The sequence below is a fragment of the Sesamum indicum genome, linkage group LG9 (assembly GCF_026168435.1).
Source record: "Sesamum indicum cultivar Baizhima isolate 11 linkage group LG9, ASM2616843v1, whole genome shotgun sequence".
In the NCBI taxonomy this organism is placed as follows: Eukaryota; Viridiplantae; Streptophyta; class Magnoliopsida; order Lamiales; family Pedaliaceae; genus Sesamum; species Sesamum indicum.
This window is the reverse complement of record NC_142665.1, coordinates 19,907,134-19,928,062: the sequence shown is the minus strand read 5'-3', so window position 1 is coordinate 19,928,062 and position 20,929 is coordinate 19,907,134. Positions and strand designations below refer to the sequence as shown.

At 33.9% G+C, this 20,929-nt stretch overlaps 1 protein-coding gene across 10 annotated transcripts; it reads left to right on the top strand.

Moving 5' to 3' along the window:
* Positions 1 to 3,010: 3,010 nt before the first annotated feature.
* Positions 3,011 to 20,614, top strand: LOC105178012 (lysine-specific demethylase JMJ27). 10 transcript variants are annotated; one of them, XR_016067302.1, is made up of 16 exons: positions 3,012 to 4,043; positions 4,154 to 4,269; positions 4,768 to 4,879; positions 5,015 to 5,156; positions 5,916 to 5,979; positions 6,056 to 6,794; positions 9,127 to 9,456; positions 9,592 to 10,281; positions 10,640 to 10,712; positions 10,801 to 10,886; positions 12,937 to 13,056; positions 18,630 to 18,757; positions 18,898 to 18,974; positions 19,047 to 19,084; positions 20,124 to 20,197; positions 20,282 to 20,614. XR_016067302.1 is itself a non-coding variant. In XM_088884703.1 (14 exons), exons 1-12 carry the CDS (start codon positions 3,297 to 3,299, stop codon positions 18,967 to 18,969), a joined length of 3,291 nt encoding a protein of 1,096 aa, XP_088740829.1. In that variant the 5' UTR covers positions 3,016 to 3,296; the 3' UTR covers positions 18,970 to 18,974; positions 19,047 to 19,084; positions 20,282 to 20,614. The 10 variants fall into 10 exon arrangements, 6 of the variants coding, with proteins under 6 accessions (XP_088740827.1, XP_088740826.1, XP_088740830.1 ...); XR_016067301.1 differs by lacking the exon at positions 20,124 to 20,197; XR_016067299.1 differs by lacking the exon at positions 18,630 to 18,757 and having other exon boundaries at positions 3,015 to 4,043.
* The last annotated feature ends 315 nt before the right edge of the window (positions 20,615 to 20,929 follow it).

Sequence of the window (20,929 nt, the reverse complement as noted above, 5' to 3'; positions counted from 1 at the left end):
TAACTTGAAATCAGTTGTATTACATATTTAAAACGGATCATCTCCGGATAGTCATGAAAAAGATTGTTAATTTCTATTTTCTGCTCTGGTAAGTGAACAAGTCCTCATCTGAACTACACCATTGGTATGTTAACTATCCAAACAATACTGGATGTGTGCTGGAATCACTTGGACCGTATTGGTGAATTGTGAGACTTTGATGTTTGTGTGACAATCGTTCTCTTGCTTGATTTTGAAGTCCGAAGTAGTTAATTCTCTCTCTTTTGTAACCTTGTTCAGGCATTTAGTTCCGTTCGACCGGATTCCATATTAGGAACCTCAAAGGTAGGGGTTGTGCTATTTGTGATGGGCCATCTTATATACCTGGGAAAGAATGGTTTGTGCTATTTCATTTAGATATGAACATAATTTATATCTTTTATCTTCTGGGCTGGGGAACCTTTACTATTTCTTTAATAACTCCAAACTTGGTGGATGGCTCATAATTTCTTTTTAGCTAGTTGCACATGATAAAGAGGTTAAATGCAATTTACCCCTAGGTTAGGTTAGGGGAAATGAGTAATTTACCCTTTGTAAGGAAAAAAAAAATAGTATTCTACCATTTTGTGTTATTAAAAATAGAGCAAAATACCTCCTAAAAACGCACTTTTTTCTATTTTTTATTTTTTAATTTAAAATTAAAAATGATATTTGTGTCCTTATTTAGTAATCTTGAATCTTGATCAATTTAAAGTTTAAATTTAATTAATAAATCAATAGTGTAAATTTTATTTATTTTAAATAAACAGTTTAAATTTAAGTAAATAAAGATAAAAATAATATATTATATATAATTAAATTTGAATGTATATATATGTATGTATTTTTATAATAAACCTATTTATATAGATAGTCGATATATAAATATATATAGAGAGAGAGAGAGCTGTCGGGGAGGGAGGATGAGGAGGCGACGACGGGCAAGGGCAGGGTGGAGCTGGGCGTGTGAGGAGGAGGGGGAGGGGGACGGCGGTTTTAGGCATGGGAGGTGGAGGAGGTGCCAGCCGCGGCTCTGGCAGCGCAAGGACGAGGGAAGGGAGAGGATGAAGGGAGTCGTGATGGAGAGGAGGAAGGGGGAGGCGGCAATGTGAGGGGATGGGGCTGGTTTCGGCGGCGACGGGAGGGGAGGGAGATGTTGGCGGCAGGGCAGCGATGGCAACAGTCCGACGATTTGAGGATGAAGAAGAAAGGAAATATTTATATATATATATAATTTCTATATACTAATATAATATATATTATTGATATTAAATATTATTTGTATAAATATATATACGATGCCTTATAAAATTATTGGTTCAAAGCCATAAATTGGACATACTAGCCCAGCCAAATAAGAGTCAAATAAGAGTCTAACAGGCTCACCAACAAAATGGATAAAGCCCATCAGTATGAAAGGTAGGCCCATAGGCTCACTTATTACTTAATCGAACTGTCGGGCCTAATAAATAGGCCCATTACAGCAAAGAACATCATCACACGGCTGGTAGAACAAGTCATATAGCTTGCCAGTATATTTGTATATATCATCCTAAAATATCTCCATGTGGTTTTAAGTAAAACGAGTTGAAAAAACCCTGAATAAGTAATTCCCCAAATTGTAAACGGATTTGGAGGGTGTAGTTCAACTCACATATCTCAGTCAATATATATTCAAATCTAAAACAGTTTATTACAGATGAAAGCTAACTCGAAGGGCTTTCTAATGGGATATGGAACTCAGTAATTGACCCCATATCCAACTTTCTACAAGCTTATAAATATAGGTCATGTGCAATCATTTGGTACATCATACTTATTCTCAAATTTCACTTTTTGACACAATTCTCTCTCGATTTTTTTGGGATATTACAAGCTTATATTTTGCACTCCACACGAATATTTATCACTCTCATATCATATTTCATCATTATTCTCACTTTAATTTAAGTTTTGCACAAGTTAGAAAATATTTATTTTTAAAAAAATTAAGTATAAATTGAATACATTTCAAATGAAATTGTATGAATAGTGTCAATTTTGTAAAGATACTTTTATAACGTTGGATGCCCAATTAGCTTAAAATCTATCATCATGCTAAAATAATGACTACTATATATGGTTATAATATGATAATAAGTATTAGTCAAATAATATATATGTAATTTTAGAAACTTCAGGAGAGTATATCTGCATTTAGATAAAACTTCAATAAAAATTTATGTAACCGTTAAAATTAGTCAACTCAAGGACAAAATTGAATTTTCAATTTTTACATCGATGTCGGCAAACTCTATTATTTTAATAATAATAATTATGTGTATCTATGAGATAATAATAGATGGTAAAGGTATTGTCTATGATTTTTAGTTTAATTGGTAAAGTTGAGGCCGTATAACTTTAAGGTCATGGTTCGAAGTCCACCAACCTGGTGAATGTTATTTTACTTCAATGGTATGTGTTGAATACATATCGTTATATGATATTGATAATTAGTATATGATTATTATAACTGTCAGCTGTTGTTAAATATAAATATTTGATATTGATGATTGTAATCGATTTATGCAATAAATAATAATTTATTTCCTTCATTTTTAAAAAAAAGATGGTAGAGATATTAGATGTAGTTTTCTATATTTGATAAGTTTATGTTTAACTAAATCAAAATTTAGGACATGACAATTTTAATTATCCAAAACATGAAACATACAAGCAAAAAAGACATAATATAAACATATTTTCTCATAGTAATTTCGATATCATTTTCCCAAAATCCATTATAAGGAATCTATATTAGTGCGTAATTTCTAAATATTTTGTCGATAATTTATAATTTTCAAAAATATGTTCTAACTTGTGGTGGTAATTCGAATCGGAATCGCCCATTATTTTTTTAAAAAAATACAATTAATAATTTGAAAATGACAAAAAACAGGCGGAGGTTCACCAAACCATTGGTGAATGGCCCACTGTTTCTGGGGGCATAACAGTCAGCTTAGACATCAAAGACCAAGCGACGCCGTTTAGAGAGAAGTCCGACAGCCCGCCGGGAAGTAAAGCAATAAGTACCCTCGTACTGAGTGAAATACCCACTACCGTATCGGGACGAGAAGAGAGAAAAAAGAGCGGGAAAAGGGAATTAGAGGCTCGGAAGGAACTTTCGTAGGAGAACCAGTGGACCCGAGGATTACGTTTCTGCCGGAAAATCTGTACAAGGGACCGGAAAAAGATTGTATTTGGAAAGAGGGTTTATCAGAAATAAGAAGAAAAGCAACATGGATTTGAATTTGGAGCCAGAGGAAAATGTGAGTTTTGGTGCCGGGGATACGGAAAGGGTTGAGGTGCAAGAAAATTTTGAGAGTGTAGTGAAAGTGCTGGGTCGTGTGGAGAAATTGTTGGGTGGTGGGGGAGAAGGAGAGGAAGTGAGCGACGGGGTGGAAGAGGGTAAAGAAGAAATGGGGAGTGATAAAGGAGAGGGAGAGGGTGATTTGGGTGGAAAGGGGGAGGAGAAGGAAAGGATGGAAGAGGGTAAAGAAGAAATGGGGAGTGATGAAGAAGAGGGTGAGGGTGATTTGGGTGGAAAGGGGGAGGGGAAGGAAACTGGGCCGAGTGATCTGGAGGAAATAGAGAAGGTTAAGGATGGTGCATTGAACAGGAGAGCATCGAGGAGAAAGTCTTGTCAGTTAGCGAAAGAGAAGATTTTGAGGTTGAATGAGGATTCTGACGCGTGGGAAGATGTGGAAATACCGAGGAGGGGTCCGAAGAGGAAGAGGAAGGGAGTGAAAAGTGAGGATGATGGTGGTGAGACGGCGGGGGAAGAGAAAAATGAGAAGGAGGAAAGTCCAAAAAAGAGGAGGGGGAGGAGAAAAGTTTCGAGAGATGGGCCAGAGGAGGGAGTTGAAGAGGACAAGAATGAGGGGCGAATTGGAAAAACTCGGGAAGGAAGATATGCACTTAGAACTAATAGGGATAAACAGGACCATGTGGCAAAGCCCAAGGGTAGGAAAAAGCTTGAGGAAAATGTAAATGATTTTGGAGTTCTTGTCTTAATTATTGTTAACATTTTTAACTCTTCATTTGTTTTTCCATTTTCTCAAGTTATATGGCTAATTGTTTCTTTTGGACTTTAAAGGGGAAGGAGGGCGAGTCTACCATGTGCCACCAGTGCCAGAGGAATGATAAAGGGAGAGTTGTACGCTGCACCAAGTGTACCACTAAGCGATATTGTGTCCCTTGCATGACAAGATGGTATGGTACTTTTTTGGTTGGTACATTTGTTTTCATTGGATTTGAGCTGTGATTGGTTCTTGTTTTGTAATCTTTTATCAGTGAGTGGATGGTTCATCTGTTGGGTTGAGTCACCTAAAGCACTAACCTTGAGTTCTGAAATCCGGCTTTTTGCACTCTAAATTTCTGAAATGTTTTAAGTTGTTGAACATGAGATCTCTGAGTCTTTGACATCCTGAAGCCTTGATGGAATAACTAACAGTGTTAGTGTCAAAATGAAAGAGTGGTGACACGATTATATTCAGCTTCCATGCTTATTTCATGTCTATTCTCTGTTTCTTGGCAGAGAAAACATAGAGAATTTTGTGTATTATCACTGTGGAGATTAATTAAAGGCCTCTCTAGTACTTGTTATAGATACCAGTCACAGAAAAGTGCATAGACATTATCTCATACTTTTTTGATATATTTATCATTGTATCGTAGACCCCGTCACTATCTGAAAGTGACCTGTTTCAGGTATCCTCAGATGCTAGAAGAGGGTTTTGCTGAAGCTTGCCCAGTTTGTCGTAAGAACTGCAATTGCAAGAAATGCATGCGGTTGGATGGCCCAATTAGGGTTTGTTTCTATGTATTCTCAACTCGCTTTTATTTTCCTTTTGGCTGCTGTACAATGCAACTGCAATTTGCCATTTCATACTGTTTTCTGTTCTATTTCTCCCTGTCTCCATCTACATAATGTATGCTTTTGTCTATTTACACGCAGCACTTGAAGAATTTGACATTGGAATTTAGTGATGAAGAAAAAATTAGGTACTCCAAATACATGCTGCTACTGCTTCTGCCATTCTTAAAACAATTTCATGCAGAACAATTGGCTGAGAAGGAGATGGAGGCTAAGATACAAGGTATTTTCTAGCCAAGCCTGATATAAGTTGGGCGTGCATCCGTTTTAGATGCAACCCCTGTTTCTGCTTAGTATGGGATTCATTCATTACAGACATACATATGGCTAACACCATGTAATTAATTGATAAACCTCGTACTTCTATAATGAACTAGTAGCATATTGCACCCCAGATGTTTACTCGTAATCATTGTCAATTATAGTCATCTATATCATTTTACTGTTTATATTGTTTGAAATGACTTAATAAAAGAAAAAAAAGATATTGTGAAATATGTTAGAAATGGATTAATCAATTTAAAGAGAGTAAGAAGATGCCTGTGAGAGAAGTGGGGATGTAGTTGGATACAAAAGATGAAAGAGTTTGTGAGAGAATTGAGAGAAAATGGGATTTGGAGTCAGAAAGAAAAATAGAAGAAGAAATGTAATTTGGCTAGACCAAAAAAAATACTAGTTTGGCTCTTGTCAATTATAATAGAGCACAGTTTTGATGAATGTTATGAGGATTCTGAAAGTGATTTCTACAATGTATTGGTTGGGACATTAAAAAAATAAGTGGTTCAGAAATAAGTCCTACTTTTAGTAAAACTGAAGGTACTGGGTTGACTTAATATATGGATTTTCTTAGAAATATTTTTGCAGCTGAAAGACTTATTCCTTGTTTAAATGTTGCATGTTAAGTACTAAATGTAATGCTGTATAATGAAAGGTATTCAGCTAGCAATTATTTAAATGCTTTCACTATCTACCATTTGAGCAGGGCTACCAATTTCAGAAATAAAGCCACAGCGATCAAACTGCCAAGCGAATGAACGAATATACTGGTAAAGTGCAATTCCTTTTTTTCTTTTCCAGTTTTCTGGGGTTGCAAAAGAATCATTATTTTATAAATTTATGCAGTGATAATTGTAAAACTTCTATTGCTGATTTTCATCGAAGCTGCCCAAGTTGTTCCTTTGACCTGTGCCTAATCTGCTGTCAAGAGCTCCGGGAGGGACGTTTGCAAGGAGGTGATAAGGAAGTGGCCATGCAATTTGTAGATTATGGTCTAGATTACTTGCATGGTGGAGATCCAATTAACAAAGAACCTGCTTGTGAAATGGTTGAAGCTATCACCTCGGATCCTGCTGAAATAAAATCTGAATGGAGATCTAGAGAAAGGGGTATAATTCCATGTCCTCCTCGGTGGCTGGGGGGTTGTGGTGAAGGAATACTAAAACTGAACTGCATCTTTCCAGATAATTGGGTCTCTGAGTTATTGCTGAAAGCAGAAGAGTTAGCCAGGACTCATGACCTTCAGGACTTGCCTAAAAATTTTGAGCAGAAGTGCTCATGTTTGAAGTTCATGGGTGAGAATGCAATTGACAGTGATAAATTACGTAAGTCAGCCTCTCGAAAAGACTCAGAGGACAATTTTTTGTACTGTCCTACGGCTAAAGATCTTCAGCATGACGATTTGAAGCATTTTCAATGGCATTGGTCCAAGGGCGAGCCTGTGATTGTTAGTGATGTGCTGGAAACTACCCTGGGTTTGAGCTGGGAACCCATGGTTATGTGGCGTGCTTTTCGTCAAATAACGAACAATAGACATGAGCAACTACTTGATGTAACTGCAATAAATTGCTTGGATTGGTGTCAGGTCTGTTTACTTGTCTTGTAGTTCCTCTTATTATTTATTCAAACAATAGAAATTTTGAAGTCTTTTACATTGTATACGGTGTGTGGGATGATTAAACTAGTAGAACTTGATATACATACTTGGAAGTTCTTGTTTTTGAAATAAAATAGTTGATGAGTTTAGCTGAATATATATTAAGTTTTAGGTCATATTGTTTCTGGTTGGTGCTCTACTGACAATCTGATGTATTCTTGCTCATCTTGTATGCTTGTCTTGATCAGGCACTGCCTATTTCGTACTGTACATGTTTGTCTGCTTCACCTTTGGACAACTTGTTTAGAGCAGTTCTCTTTTCTTTTTCTCTTTTTTAATAAGTGATTCTCCACTCTCTGTGTGTGCTTATTTTTATAAATAACAAACCAAATCTATATATTTGATAATATGTTTGATGTTGAATTTGTTACAGTACTATCAATTTATTTAAGTTTATGTTTCATATTAGAAACACTGAATTTGAAGTAAAGAAGATGTTTTTTGATTAGAAATTAAAAAGGAAAAATATATTATAACAAGAAATACAAGCATTTTGGAAAATATAGAAGATAGAGAAAAGACAGAAGCTATAGGAGAGAGCGGAGAAAAGAAGGAAAAAACCGATCCGTTGGAGACACATGTCATCTTCTTACAAGTAATGGGGTGCCCCAACACTACTTGGAAGGCCTCATGCACTCAGCAATCTTCAATTATAAATAGTATATATTTTAAACATTTTATAATGTTTTCTACGATGATTATAAGTATCTAAGTGAAGCTTTTAGATTATTGATCACCACTTATAGAATTTTGAAGCCTATGGAAGTAGACTATTGAGTTTTTCTGTTTGATGTGATACTTTTGTTTCTGCAACTATTAAGTCACTGCATCTTTGAAGACATTATGGGTTGTATTGTATGTGGAAACCTTTTGTCCAAATTGAGAGAGTCCATCATGAAATCATTTCTTCTTAGATTAATTAAGTAGATGCTAGCCAGGGTTTTATGTTGAATATTCTAGTTCAATATTCAAAGGTGGTTACCGTATTTCCAATCTGCTGAAAGGTTGGTGTCGTTGTGGCTTGTTTCATCTTAGGACTTTTTTTGCCTTGGTTTCTTTTGTTATCCCATGAAATTATTCAGGGTCTAGTCAAGAGTTCCATACTAAGTTCCGATTCCTTGTGTTTTTATTGGAAGCCTTTTGGATTGGGTCATATTCACATTATCATTTTATTTCAGAAGGCTCATCTTGGAAACTCTATTATTCTTTTATTTTGAATTTGTTAAGTCTTGCCAGCATAAAGGTGTATATTTCTTATTTCTTCGTCCGCCATTTCTTTTCTCTTAGTATTTTCTTTGATATTTAACTTTCTATTAGCTGCACAAAGAATCCCAGGTTTTTCTTGATTCCTGTGATCTTATATGTTACTCTACATGAAAGTGACTGGATCTTTGTTCAGGTGTTTACTGGTCTTCTTGATGGTGTTAGGAGGCGATTATTGTGTTAGATTACTTGTTGAAAGTTCTATATATCCTATCAGTAGAATTAGGTAGTAATATCTCATGCCTTTTTATGTGATTCAGTTTATATGTAATTGTGGGATCAATCAGCTTTGTTTCAGTTGGATCTTGTATCTTTGAAGAACTTCTGCCAGCCTGTCCTAACATTAATTCAGTCAGAATTTCAGAACCAATGCTTCTACATAGATTTATAGACTCATGCTGTTGCTTTATCTTTTATTCTGCTTTCCAATCATTGACATCTTGCTTAAGGACACTGCCGTAGTATAGATAATGTAATATTGGTTAGATAAGATACTGATTCCTAGCTGTAGGTGAGATGATTTCTGCCTTGCAGTATACTCTTAAAAAATATAGTAATAGTTGTTAGAAACAGCTAACAGGGCCAGTCAAACAACATATAATTATTTGAAATCAGCTTTAGATCCAATATAGAGATACCAGAAAAATGGCTGCATTAATGCTGGTCTGATGTATTATAGGTTTGATTGAATCTTCATTTTCTCATGAAAATCAGTTGGGTATGTGATTGATATCTGTGTACTTCATCCTATTGGGTACAATCATTCTTCAGAATTTTCACATGAAATGGTTCCATTTTATTTCATGTATAAGTTGTTTTTTTCTACCTGAAATTAGCAAAAAGATGCGAAATTCCTGTTATGCAATACTCTTATCACAAGTTCTTGATCTTGTTTTCTTCATCCAACTTTATAAAATTTTATATGTTTTTCATTTTTTTATACCATGCTTGTAAGTTTTAATGATGGAACAATCACTAATTTTTCAATGTCGAGCAGGTTGACATTAATGTTCACCAGTTTTTCAAAGGGTATTCAAAGGGTCGGTTTGATAGTTGCGGTTGGCCTCAGATTCTTAAGTTGAAAGACTGGCCTCCATCTAACTTGTTTGAGGAGCGATTGCCTCGTCATGGTGCTGAGTTCATCAATTGCTTGCCCTTCAAAGAGTATACACATCCTCGCAGTGGGTATCTGAACCTTGCTGTTAAATTACCAGCAAAGTGTCTGAAGCCAGATATGGGGCCAAAGACATATATCGCCTACGGAGTTGCTCAGGAATTGGGACGGGGAGATTCTGTAACGAAATTACACTGTGATATGTCTGATGCGGTACGCCCTCTTCTTTGGCTTTGTGATATTTTCCTACTTTTGATTTAAGATGGTTGGAAACTCCTTTTGCGTTTTGGCTAAGTTGTCTGTTACACTCTTCTTTTTCTTTATTTCTATTTTATATTTGTCTTTTAGGTGAATGTGTTGACACATGCAGAGGCAGTCAACCTCAAACCTGAGCAGCTTTTAACCATAAAAGAACTGCAAAACCAGCATGCCGCCCAGGATAAAAGGGAACTGTATGGAAATAAGCACATATTAAATGGAATGGAACAAAAGCAGCAAAGCAGTGAAAATGAAATGTCCAGATTGAATAAGAAAGCATTTTCACAGGCTCTAGAATCTAATTTGAAGAATGAAACTGATGAACTGATGGATTCTCATTTGGCAAATGGAAATACACTATACGAGAAATCTGATGAAAAAGCAACCATGGATACTCTGATGTTGGAACAGAAGGGTGGTGTTGTAGGGACACAGTTGGGTCTCTGCATGGGACATAATAAAGCAGATACCACTACATGTAATGTAAAATCCAGTCTCCCAGTGGAAACGGTGAGAAATAACGACTCTGACGTATCAAGTCATGATCAACAGAATTTTTTGGAAGCTCCCAAAACAGGTGAAGAAGGTGATAAAGGAAAGTATAGCAAAGTGGAAAGTAGTAGTACTTCAGTTTCTGATATTATGTCAGAAAGTCTTGGGGAACCTGAAGGTGGTGCTCTCTGGGATATTTTTAGGAGGCAAGACGTACCAAAGCTGGAGGAATATGTGAGGATGCACTTCAAAGAATTCCGGCATATCTATGGTAATCAATTGTCGCAGGTAATTGTTACTTTGGAAAATTAATCTGTTTGGAGATTAAGGACAAACAGTCTTCCTTGCCTGTTTGATTAGATCTTTATGAGCATTAACAAGGAAGAATAAATCTTGGTGAGTTTTAACAACCTTAAGAGTCAAGGAGCAGCTTAGAGAATAGAGAAGATGGTAGCCCTTGAATCATTACGTGATTATGTCTTTTATGTTTAGGGAACATTTGTCAACATGATTTTTATGTGTATATGATATAACATTTACTATCTCATGCCATTTGTTGTCTTGTTTCTCTGGGTATCTGGATATCTGATGCCAATAGTCCTCTTGCATGCATGACATTTCTTATCTGCGTTTGTTTTTACTACAGGTCGTCCACCCTATTCATGATCAAACTGTTTACTTGACAATGGAGCATAAAAGGAGACTTAAGGAGGAACATGGTTAGCTTTCCCCCTTAATGCAGCTAATTTATGTGACTAGTGCAGAAATAATGCAGTTTGATTCGTTTTGTCTATTGTTTTTGCATAGGAATTGAACCATGGACTTTTATCCAGAAACTAGGTGATGCCGTCTTTATACCTGCTGGTTGTCCCCATCAAGTTAGAAATTTGAAGGTAGATTGATTTCTTTAACTGCTATTGTTTACTGATTGCATAATGATATAAGCGTTTGATGGATAGTAATTTCTGCTTTTCAAGTTTTACAGTTAGTTTATCCAATTTTCATTATTCGAAAAACTCATTTATCTTCAGTTGTAACTTGATGGAATTTGTATTCCCTTGTAACCATACTTAACAAAATTTTTGTGTACGAATAAATACATTTATATATATATATATTAATTTATCTTGTTCCAAGCTTAAGCATATAATTAGATGCGCTCTTGTTCGAAGAATGGTTGTCTTTATTGCATATGAGTTTTGCATGAAGTTGAGAAAGGATTTTATCACCATCGTTATCCTACATGACAATTTATTCATGGTTTATCCTAGATTTGCGTTATCATTGGGAAGGGATTTGATTCAATTAAAAAAAATATATATTATATGAAAGAAGTATGCAGACTAAATTAGATTTGGAAAGCGTATATTTGCAATCGTAAAAATGTTGGATGGTGAATCAGTTGAAATTCATTCAATATGCACTGGTTTGTGACATGTTCTATTCAGAACTTGGGTGCTTCAGTTAGTGTTTGTAAAAGCTTGTATATGAGTTTGATCAAAATAGTTCTCTTTCTATTTTCACTTACGATAACACATTTTAGTGAAAAATTTTGTTTTCCCTATTGTGTCTATTTATAAATAATTTTTTGAATAACTAAAATTCAAATTGGTTTCTTTGTCATAATCATTTCTTTGTAAATTAACTGAAAAATGTATTGGACTTAAAGCGTTTGTAAATCAATTTTTTGGTTTAAACACAAGAAAAAGCTAAATATGTAAGCCAAACCCCAAGCTAATACTAGTGATCCATTCATCTGCTTGTGGAGGGTACAATAATTTAGATTTTGATGTCATTTCATTTTTTAACCCAATTACATATGTTAACCTTAGTTTGATGTTCAAGAAGTTTGCTAAAAGTGGTTGCTACTTAGTTAGAGCTTGCAGTAGGTTTTCATTACAATTAAACCTTTTAATAAGGACTTAGGTCATGTTCCTATCTAAGTCAAATATTCTGGGACCAGCTAACTAACCAGAAATAGTTTCTATATTTTCAAACAAGAACCAAAAGGCCTTATAAACCATTCTCAAAATCGTTGGCACTTAATGTGGGTTGGGGTGTTAATCTAGTACATGACATGCAACTGGGTTGGGGCATTAATGTCGATCCCGTGGGCAGCCTGTCCAGTGAATAATGCCACGGGGTGGTTTTGGCACTAATACAAGTACCCAGGTGAAACTCCTTGCTTTGTCTATGTTGTGTACTAGCGGACTAGCAATAAATGCCTAAATCCTTGTTGACAGCATATGAGATAGGGCTATAATCATTCAAAATAATATCACTCGATTGAGGTGGGACATCAGCTTATGTGCTAATGTTCTGCCTTGCTAACAATTAATTGGTCATACTGAACCTAGTGTGAATGCCTCCCTCCTAGTTAATTGAAAGTGATAATTATTAAAGTCATTACATGGCTCCTTCTGTCTATATATGGAGTTTGTTTGTGTTGGCATAACTTGGTTTCCACATGGTTTGATTTCTGTTTAGTGTAACAGGACGATTGAAATGCAAGTTGAAATAATTACTCTATAAGTCCTGTCATAATATGATTTAGCATATGATTGGACTGACCCTAAATCAGGTTGAGCACGAACCTTTTGAAATAAAAATTTGTATTGCCCATAGCCTGAGGGTGGAATTAAAAGATAAATCTAATCTAGTTTAAATTTACCCACAGCTTTAAACAGTTGAACAAGTTCGGGCCATTTCTCTTAATCAGGGAAGGCAGTTAAACACTGTAGCTAACATTGTAAAGTAAAAATTGCTAAGATTATTTCTCTTGCGCACAGCAATGCTTATCTAATTCTGCATCTATAATATATGGTTGTAGAACAGGCAATTGCTTTTTTGTTGTCATTCGCAAATTCTCATGAAGATGAGTAGGTCTTGAATCTGTGAATCATGGCTAACAAGCATTTCATTTATGTTTTTGTCTTTCACCAGTCTTGCATAAAGGTAGCACTTGACTTTGTCTCACCTGAAAATGTACAAGAGTGTGTTCGGTTGACAGAGGAATTCCGTGTTCTTCCACAAAATCACAGGTCTAAGGAAGACAAGTTAGAGGTATATTTTCATCCTTTTCTGTGTACTTAGCACAGTGCATCCGCATTGCGCATTTTGCAATGTTTTTTAAAATATAGATATATTAGCTTTATGTAAAAACTTATTAAATATTATTTTAATTATTTTGATTAAAGATTATGAATAAATACTATAAACTTTATTCAACTATATGCAATTACTTTTAGTTTTTAAGACTATTTTTCATAAATATTTATGAGGAATAATTTTATCCTTTTGTATGTGAATAAATTACATAACTTTGTTAAGAACATACTGAGTTTTGTACTTATTTTAATTGCAGTTGACTTTTCTCCATGCCTAAAATATATATTTATGCACAAAAGCTAGATAATAAACACATTAATGCACACATAAAAAAATACTGAATATTTTTACTTGCTTTAAAATAAAGTTTTTATTGCTAATTTGTTTTAGTAGTTCATTTTATCATTGTAATGTTCTATTCATTTCTTTACACATACTCATCATATTTTTATCTATGCATGCCGAAGATTGAAAATTTGAAATTTTTAGAAGTAGTTTCAATGGGGAGTGTAAATCTTTAGGAATTTCAATGCTCGGAACAAAATACACTTGGAGCTGAATCTCAATGTTATAAAGAAAGTATGATCTTTATTTATGCCGGGAGACTGGCCTCCTTGGTTCCTAATTGGTTGACACTTTAATGGACTGCAATGCTACTTTTCGGAAGGATTATTGTGATTATTTGGAGGATAAGCCTAAATATCAGACGCGATCTCTTTTGCAGCAGGGATTGTTAGTCTATGGACATATTCAATGCGAAGCTGCAATTAGAATCTTGAAATATATGAAGGCGCCCTTGGTAAAGGATTATGGTTTAGAAGAGATGGACACTTGAAGACACAGGCAGATTATGCGGGCTTTAGAAATGATAGGAAACTACCTAAGGGAACTACAGCTTTATAGGGGGAAACTTGTGAACTTGGCATGGTAACAAGCAGGCAGTAGTTGCTAGATCTAGTGCAAAAGCTGGCAGTGATGCATACTGTTAGCAAGATATTGCGAGTAAGTTCTAAGATATTGTGGCTAAAGAACGTAGTGGAAGAGCTAGAATTCACTTACAATGAGCCATTGCCTATCTTCCATGGGATAACGGGGTTGCTGTATCTCTAGTACTCATGTTACACGAGAGAATTATGATGAGCCAAATGTTAGCACTCTGTTTACTCCTTCTTTGGAACAGTTTGTGGATAATTTGACTAAGCCTTTAGGAGCAAAGCACTTTACACTCTTGTGTAAAAAGATGAGCACATATATCGTTAAGCTCAATGGGGAGTGTGAGAAGAATTTATACATGATTTCCTTTTTTGTCTTGTTTATTCTAGATAGTCAATCAAATCCTTTCCTTATTTGTAATTCTATTGTAGTTCCAACATGTATGTTTGTGACTAGTATATTCAATAAAATCATGCCTTCGTATTTTCCTACACAACAATTATTTCCTTAATATTCTCTTACTATCATCGCATAAAGTTGGAAAATAATTCTAACAAGAAATGTGTATTATAATATAGAATAATTATGAAAATAATAAAGGTTAAATAGTATAATTGGTCTCTTATGTTTACATTTAGAATCATTTTAGTCGATTAAGTTCATTTATTGACTTTAGTGTTCTTGAACTTTAATCTTGTCTCAATTTGGTTCCTTTGACCATTTTCCAGAAAAAATGTGGCCGGAATTTGACTTTTTGGAGGTTAAAATGGTCAATTTAAGTATATTTTTCTAACTTTAGTCCCTTAAGTTTGTAAAATTGTCAAATTAGTCCTTTTTTCGGCTGAAAAATAACTCTTTTATATTTTTGTGTGCTGAGTATGATGTAATTGTCTTATGTGATAATGAAACCTTTGAGTTCTTGTAAACATAGTAAAAAAATATTCTTAACTTAAAATCAATAGTCTTTTCCTTTTCATCATCAAAAGTTACCAAAAATCAAAAGTTATGGACTAGAATTTGTAAAAGTTATACAATATGGAAATATAATAAAAAAAATCTAAGTTAGTATTTTTTATTTTAGGATTTAAAGATATATATAAAAAAGTTAAATCTTAACAATGTTTATTAAATATTAACAATTGGGGTTTTGAACAAAAAGTTGTTGGGATATACTTTCTAACTATATTTTTGGTGGATTTATATATATATATATAATTGATCTTAAGACATTTTATGGAACTATAAATTTACAAAACCTGTTAAGATGAGTTATATATATATGAAATTTGCGAAAAAAATGTACTTAAATTTTACATTCCACTAACTTTTTGTTGGAAACCTTAATTGTTAACATTTAATAAATATTTTTAAGGTTTAACTTTTTTAGACTTATCTTTAACTCCTAAGATTGAAAATTATTGACTTATTTTTTTTTAATTATATTTTCAGATTATATAAGTTTTATAAAATTCATTCATAATTTATGATTTTTTTTTGTGTAACTTCTGAAAATGAAAAAAAAAAAGATAAGATTTGCTTTGAGTTAAGCAATATGTTATAATTTTATCCACAAAAGGCCAAAGTTTTTATTATTCAAATAAGATAACAAAAATTTATTTTTACACATTTAAGGACTAAAGTCAAAAAACAAACTTAAAGCATATTTTTGTTGGAAAATGGTCTAAGGGACCAAATTGAAACAAAAACTAAAGTTTAGGGACGTGAAAGTCAAGGAATGAACTTAGGGTGCGTTTACTTTGATTGACAAGCCTGAATAGCACTAATAGAATAGGTTTGTCAAGCGTTTAGTTCAAAGGATAAGGGCTCGGTGTTTGTGGTTGGGCCTGGTAATTTTACTGTTCAAGGGGTGCAAAAAGCCCATAATGCCCATGATTTTGCACTCTAAATTATTGGTGCCCCCAAACTACTCCAGCTGGGAAGATTTATTGTCCTCATATGTTAGACAAGAAAACACTACATTTTTGGGGAGTGAGCAGCTGGTGAACTTACGAGTTGTTGGACCAGGTAGAGATTTTTTTCCCCCTAAAATGTTGAACAATGTACCGGCGTTTTTTTTTGTGATCTAATGATTTTTAGCTTAATGTGTTTACTCTTTTTTCTGAAAAGATTTTTTCAGTTTATTGAAGTCGAAGGCACATAGGTTTTGCGCAGAGATCACCTAGCTGCGCCTTAGTCGAGTCCAAAAAAATAAAAATCATTTTCAAAGCAAGAATCACATGATACCAAAGCCAAAAGATTATATGTTTCAAACATTACCAACCTGTGCATACTACCTCCAATATCCAGAAAAAAAAAATCATAGTTTGGATTTGCCGAACGGTAATTTAGGCTCATACTTGTGAAATTGGGGATTTGAAGTAACAAGGGTGTAAAAAAGACATTTGCCCTTTGAAAATAGTTTATCCACCAAAGTAAACAAACTACACAAGGTAATTTAGGCTCATACTTGTGAAATTGGGGATTTAAAGTAACAAGGGTGTAAAAAAGACATTTCCCCTTTGAGAATAGTTTATCCACCAAAGTAAACAAACTACACAATATAATCAGCAAAAGAAAATCCTAGAAAGTATACAATTTATAATTAATCTCGAGCATTTCTATCGCACATTTAATTCATATTTATCTTATCATCCATTTAATCAAACACTCAAAGTAAGACGAGGCTAAGGGACTAAAGTGATTCTAAATATAAATTTAAGGGACCAATTATATTATTTGTCGGACAATAAAATTATCATTCTTCTTAATTTTTATAGTATTAATTAAATAGCACCTATACATTAAATTAAAAGTATTATAGAAATTATAAATGCTCAATGAGCCGGAACTTGAGCTTTGATACCCTTGTATTTGGCTAAAACTCGGTTCACAAGATTGAGAAAGCGTGAGCATGAGTCATGTCAAATTAAGTTAGCTCACTAAGCTTGCATGTCGGCTCAACTCATTTTACACCCTAAATCCTAGTCATTGGTTTCCACTAGTTAGTAATTATTATTGAAGCTCTATTTAACTCTCAGATATAAGTATCATTCTTTCGTATGTGTGTGCTAGCCTATTTTGGCATGAATATGCACTTGTTTCCAGTCGTTAGTGGTTTGAACATAAGCCTTAGATGCAAGGTGGATCCAGAAATAAGACTTAGGGAGGTCCGATTAAGTCAAATAATTGTTATCTTTTTTCTAGATAAACTTTTAGACAATGGTCAAAAAATTATATTTTGATATATATAAATAATAGAGTTAAAAAAATACATCATCTATTAAAAAGTAAATGCTCAAACCTTTAGTGCGGGCAGAAGTTTTTAATGTTTTAACTAACATGTCATATTGATTATATTTGATAAATTTTATTTAGCAAAAATTTCTAAGCTTACTAAGTTGTAATACTATTTTGTTGATTTTTGAAACCAAAATTACAAAATTGTACGTTATTAAGCTAAAAAAAATCAACTGAAGCAACTTGAACAGAAAAAGTAACAGTAATTATATATTCTTGAAAGCACATCAATAATTTAGTGTAGGTATGCAGATGGCATACAATATTAATTATATGATAACTTTCCTCTATATTCAAATTTCATTCAACTTCTTCAGTTTTTCTATAAAGCATTTAGTTAGGTGATTTGTAAGAATCTCCTAGTTTGGTGTTTCGAAATTTCAATAGAACTGATGTTAAATACATGGTCTTTAATATATTGTGGTTGATTTTCATATTTGATTGTTGGGTTAATTCGATAAATAGTAGTCACATAGATGATAATATAAAACCCTAGTCAAATTAATTTTCATGTAAAAAATATAAATAGAAAAAAAAAGTTCCAAAATTAAACCACTATTTTTCTATGATGTATTCTTTTTCTTTTTCTTTTTTTTAGTTTAGTTAACTGCAAGAGATGGTAAGAAAATAGCAAGTATAATTTTTTCATTTGCACGTTCACAACATCAATATCGTCACTTCAAATAATTATTGATATATATAGCACTAAAATTACCTTACCTATATGTCATAATAGATATGAAAGTTTAATAAGTCATTCACATGATTTTTATGCAGGAAACTGATATCAATTATTAAGTAAAAGAAGAAAAATCTTAGGATTATTAGGTTCTATGTGTGCCATCTTTTTGACGCATCTACCTGTGTATATATTATAACAAAAATTTTGTTATAACGTCTAATGTTATTTGTATTCTTGTAGCTCTAAATGTATTTCTTTTAGATCATTGAGGGGCCGCATTTATTACATATGTAATATATGTATATATATACACATCAAATAGGTTATACTTATTTTATAAAATCTTGAAAGCGCAGCCGCCTCTACATCCATACTTGCTTAAAGGAACTTAATTCTCCGATATAAGTTGTGTTTTTCATGTGGATGTGTACATGAGAGTATGCGCTTGCTTCTGTTTGTATGAGAAGCAAGGATTTAGCATGGCATATGGTTATGGTTATGTGTATTCGAGTTATCTTCCTATTTCATATTATGCTCCTGTCTATATCTTGTTGTCTGTGCTATTATGCCTTACAAAATGAATATATGATATGTTTTATTACGGTTCAAATTCCAGTACTGGCACTTGACACCCACCCAATGACGCGACATGCATGTTTTTTTTTTCCCCCAAGTTTAAAGGAGTATCTTTTTTTGGCGAAGCTGATGCCTGGAGACATGCATGTTTCATACATTCATATTCAAGTACGATAAATAATATGCTAAGATTCTTTCCATATAAACATCTTCTCAATCATATAAGTGCACAAGCACTATAAAGCTTTGTAATGCACAAAGAGGAAGATGAGTTGGAAGGCTTTGAAATTTTGATCTCTTCTGTAAAGGTGAAGAAAATGACTCTTCATGCAATTGGACAAGCTGTGGAGGATTTGGAGAAAGTTTCCAGGCTCAACTAGAACTGGTAATCTTTTTACTCTATTGTTGCAAGTTTTGGTGCAAAATAAACTTTGATCTTTTCTTTATTCCTATCCAGGGGACCAAGAGTTGTTGATACCTTTTGCCGATAGATAGGTACTGGAATGTTCCTTCATTTTTTGAGTTTAAAAATCAACTGCTTGATCCTGACTGATAAATCTCATTCAGAAGATCTTGTGGTTGTGTGCTTCGAGTAGTATGATTTTGATGCATTTATAATCTAGCAATGAATTGATACAGTATTGATGGAGTTAGGAATGCTACGAACATCTATGAAAGTCAATATACCATCTCAAGAGAGATTAGATGTTTGCATGGCTCCATAATCAACCGGAGGAATATGTTGGAGTTCCAATCTTCTTTTCATTATTGGATGTGGTAGAAAAGAAGACAGCATTGAATGGAATGGGAAATATCAAATTAAAACGATGCCCTACTCATCCAACTCATTTCTTCTGTTATCCAATTCAAATTTGATATGTTTAAAGTGAATTTCAGGATATGTGAAAGCTACCCTCATTTAAGTAAGACTGGATTGTGTGTCAATTGTGGCATATGAAGTTACAAAATCACTTGGTCCTGGACAAGCACTAGTTCCTTTAATGTAAAAATGTTACACTAGACCCAATTATCTGAGCTTCTTTGTAATTGCTCTATTGTTTTTCCCTCTGTCTGTTTGGTGGTAGTTTTTTCTGTATATGTTTTTTGTCCCCATCCTTTTTGATCAATTCACCTATTATGTTTCAGTTCCTCAAATGGTTGGAATATCTAATTCCATTGCAGTGGGAGTGGCTAATATATATGTTTGAAAGATAGGATTATATTGCAAGTAATGGTTATCCTGAAAATGTATAATGCTGATCGGATTGCTAATCAGCTAAAGAATGGCAATCCTGTTCCCTACTTCTGGAATATGTAAAAATCCCACCTTATGATTATGTGTTAGCTGTACTTCTGTCACTGCTTGAGATGATTTACTTTTTCCAACTTATGAGAAGTAGCTAAAATAAGGTTCGTGGTTTGTGATATGATTGTCTGTGCTACAAGTACAAGGTTTAGCTCTAATTGCTAATGTTATTATTGGAAATTCTGACTTGGCCGTAAAATGAATGATTGATCTATTGTGATTGACCAGTTGCAGAAGTTTGTCTTTGATGGCCTTGAAAAGTTTAAAATAAATTATGAATCACTATGATGGAAATATGACTGGTAATCAGTTAGTGATATTTATTGTGCTTTCATCAAACCATTTATCCCTGGTTTTTGGGTCCTGAGATCTTTTTCTTTTGGCAGGTATGCTTATGGCCATTTGAAGCTGCAAGTCGTGGCTTTTAGTTTGTTTTTCTTTAACACGATTGACATTTGCTTGACCAAATGGAGCTTACCTGTTAGTTATGTACTTTTGACCTGCGTTACTGATGCTTGTTGAGATTGAGATGAGGAAAGCTCCAAGAATGTGTGTTGGTTGACAGGCTGTGGGTTTTTGTTTCTTTAGTCAATGGAGTCGTAGAACCGTCTGTAGTTCCCAGACCTTAAATTGATTTGAGGAGTCCAAATGTTGTAACAGATGACTTCTAACCGAAAATTTCTGTGGTAAATCAAGTGCTTTCTCCATTGGCACCGTCAGCTGTCTGTTCGGATAGTGCGAAAAATTAGATCATCCAATATTACTTGTACAAATGTCCCGGTTGATCTGAAAATTACATCACCCTCCTTACTGTTTCTACTAACATTTAATCTCTTCTCATAATTACTTTTTATTGATATTTCTTCAAACTCCTAATGTTAAAGTTGGTGTGAATGTCTTGTTAAAAAAGAAAAGGTTGCCATGAATGTGTATCATTATTCATTTTGGGATGTCTCAAGGGCCGCCTTCCCTCTAGGCCTTTTTTATTGCTCTGTACGGCTTTGGGCCACCTCAGCCAGCTACCTGCCACCCTT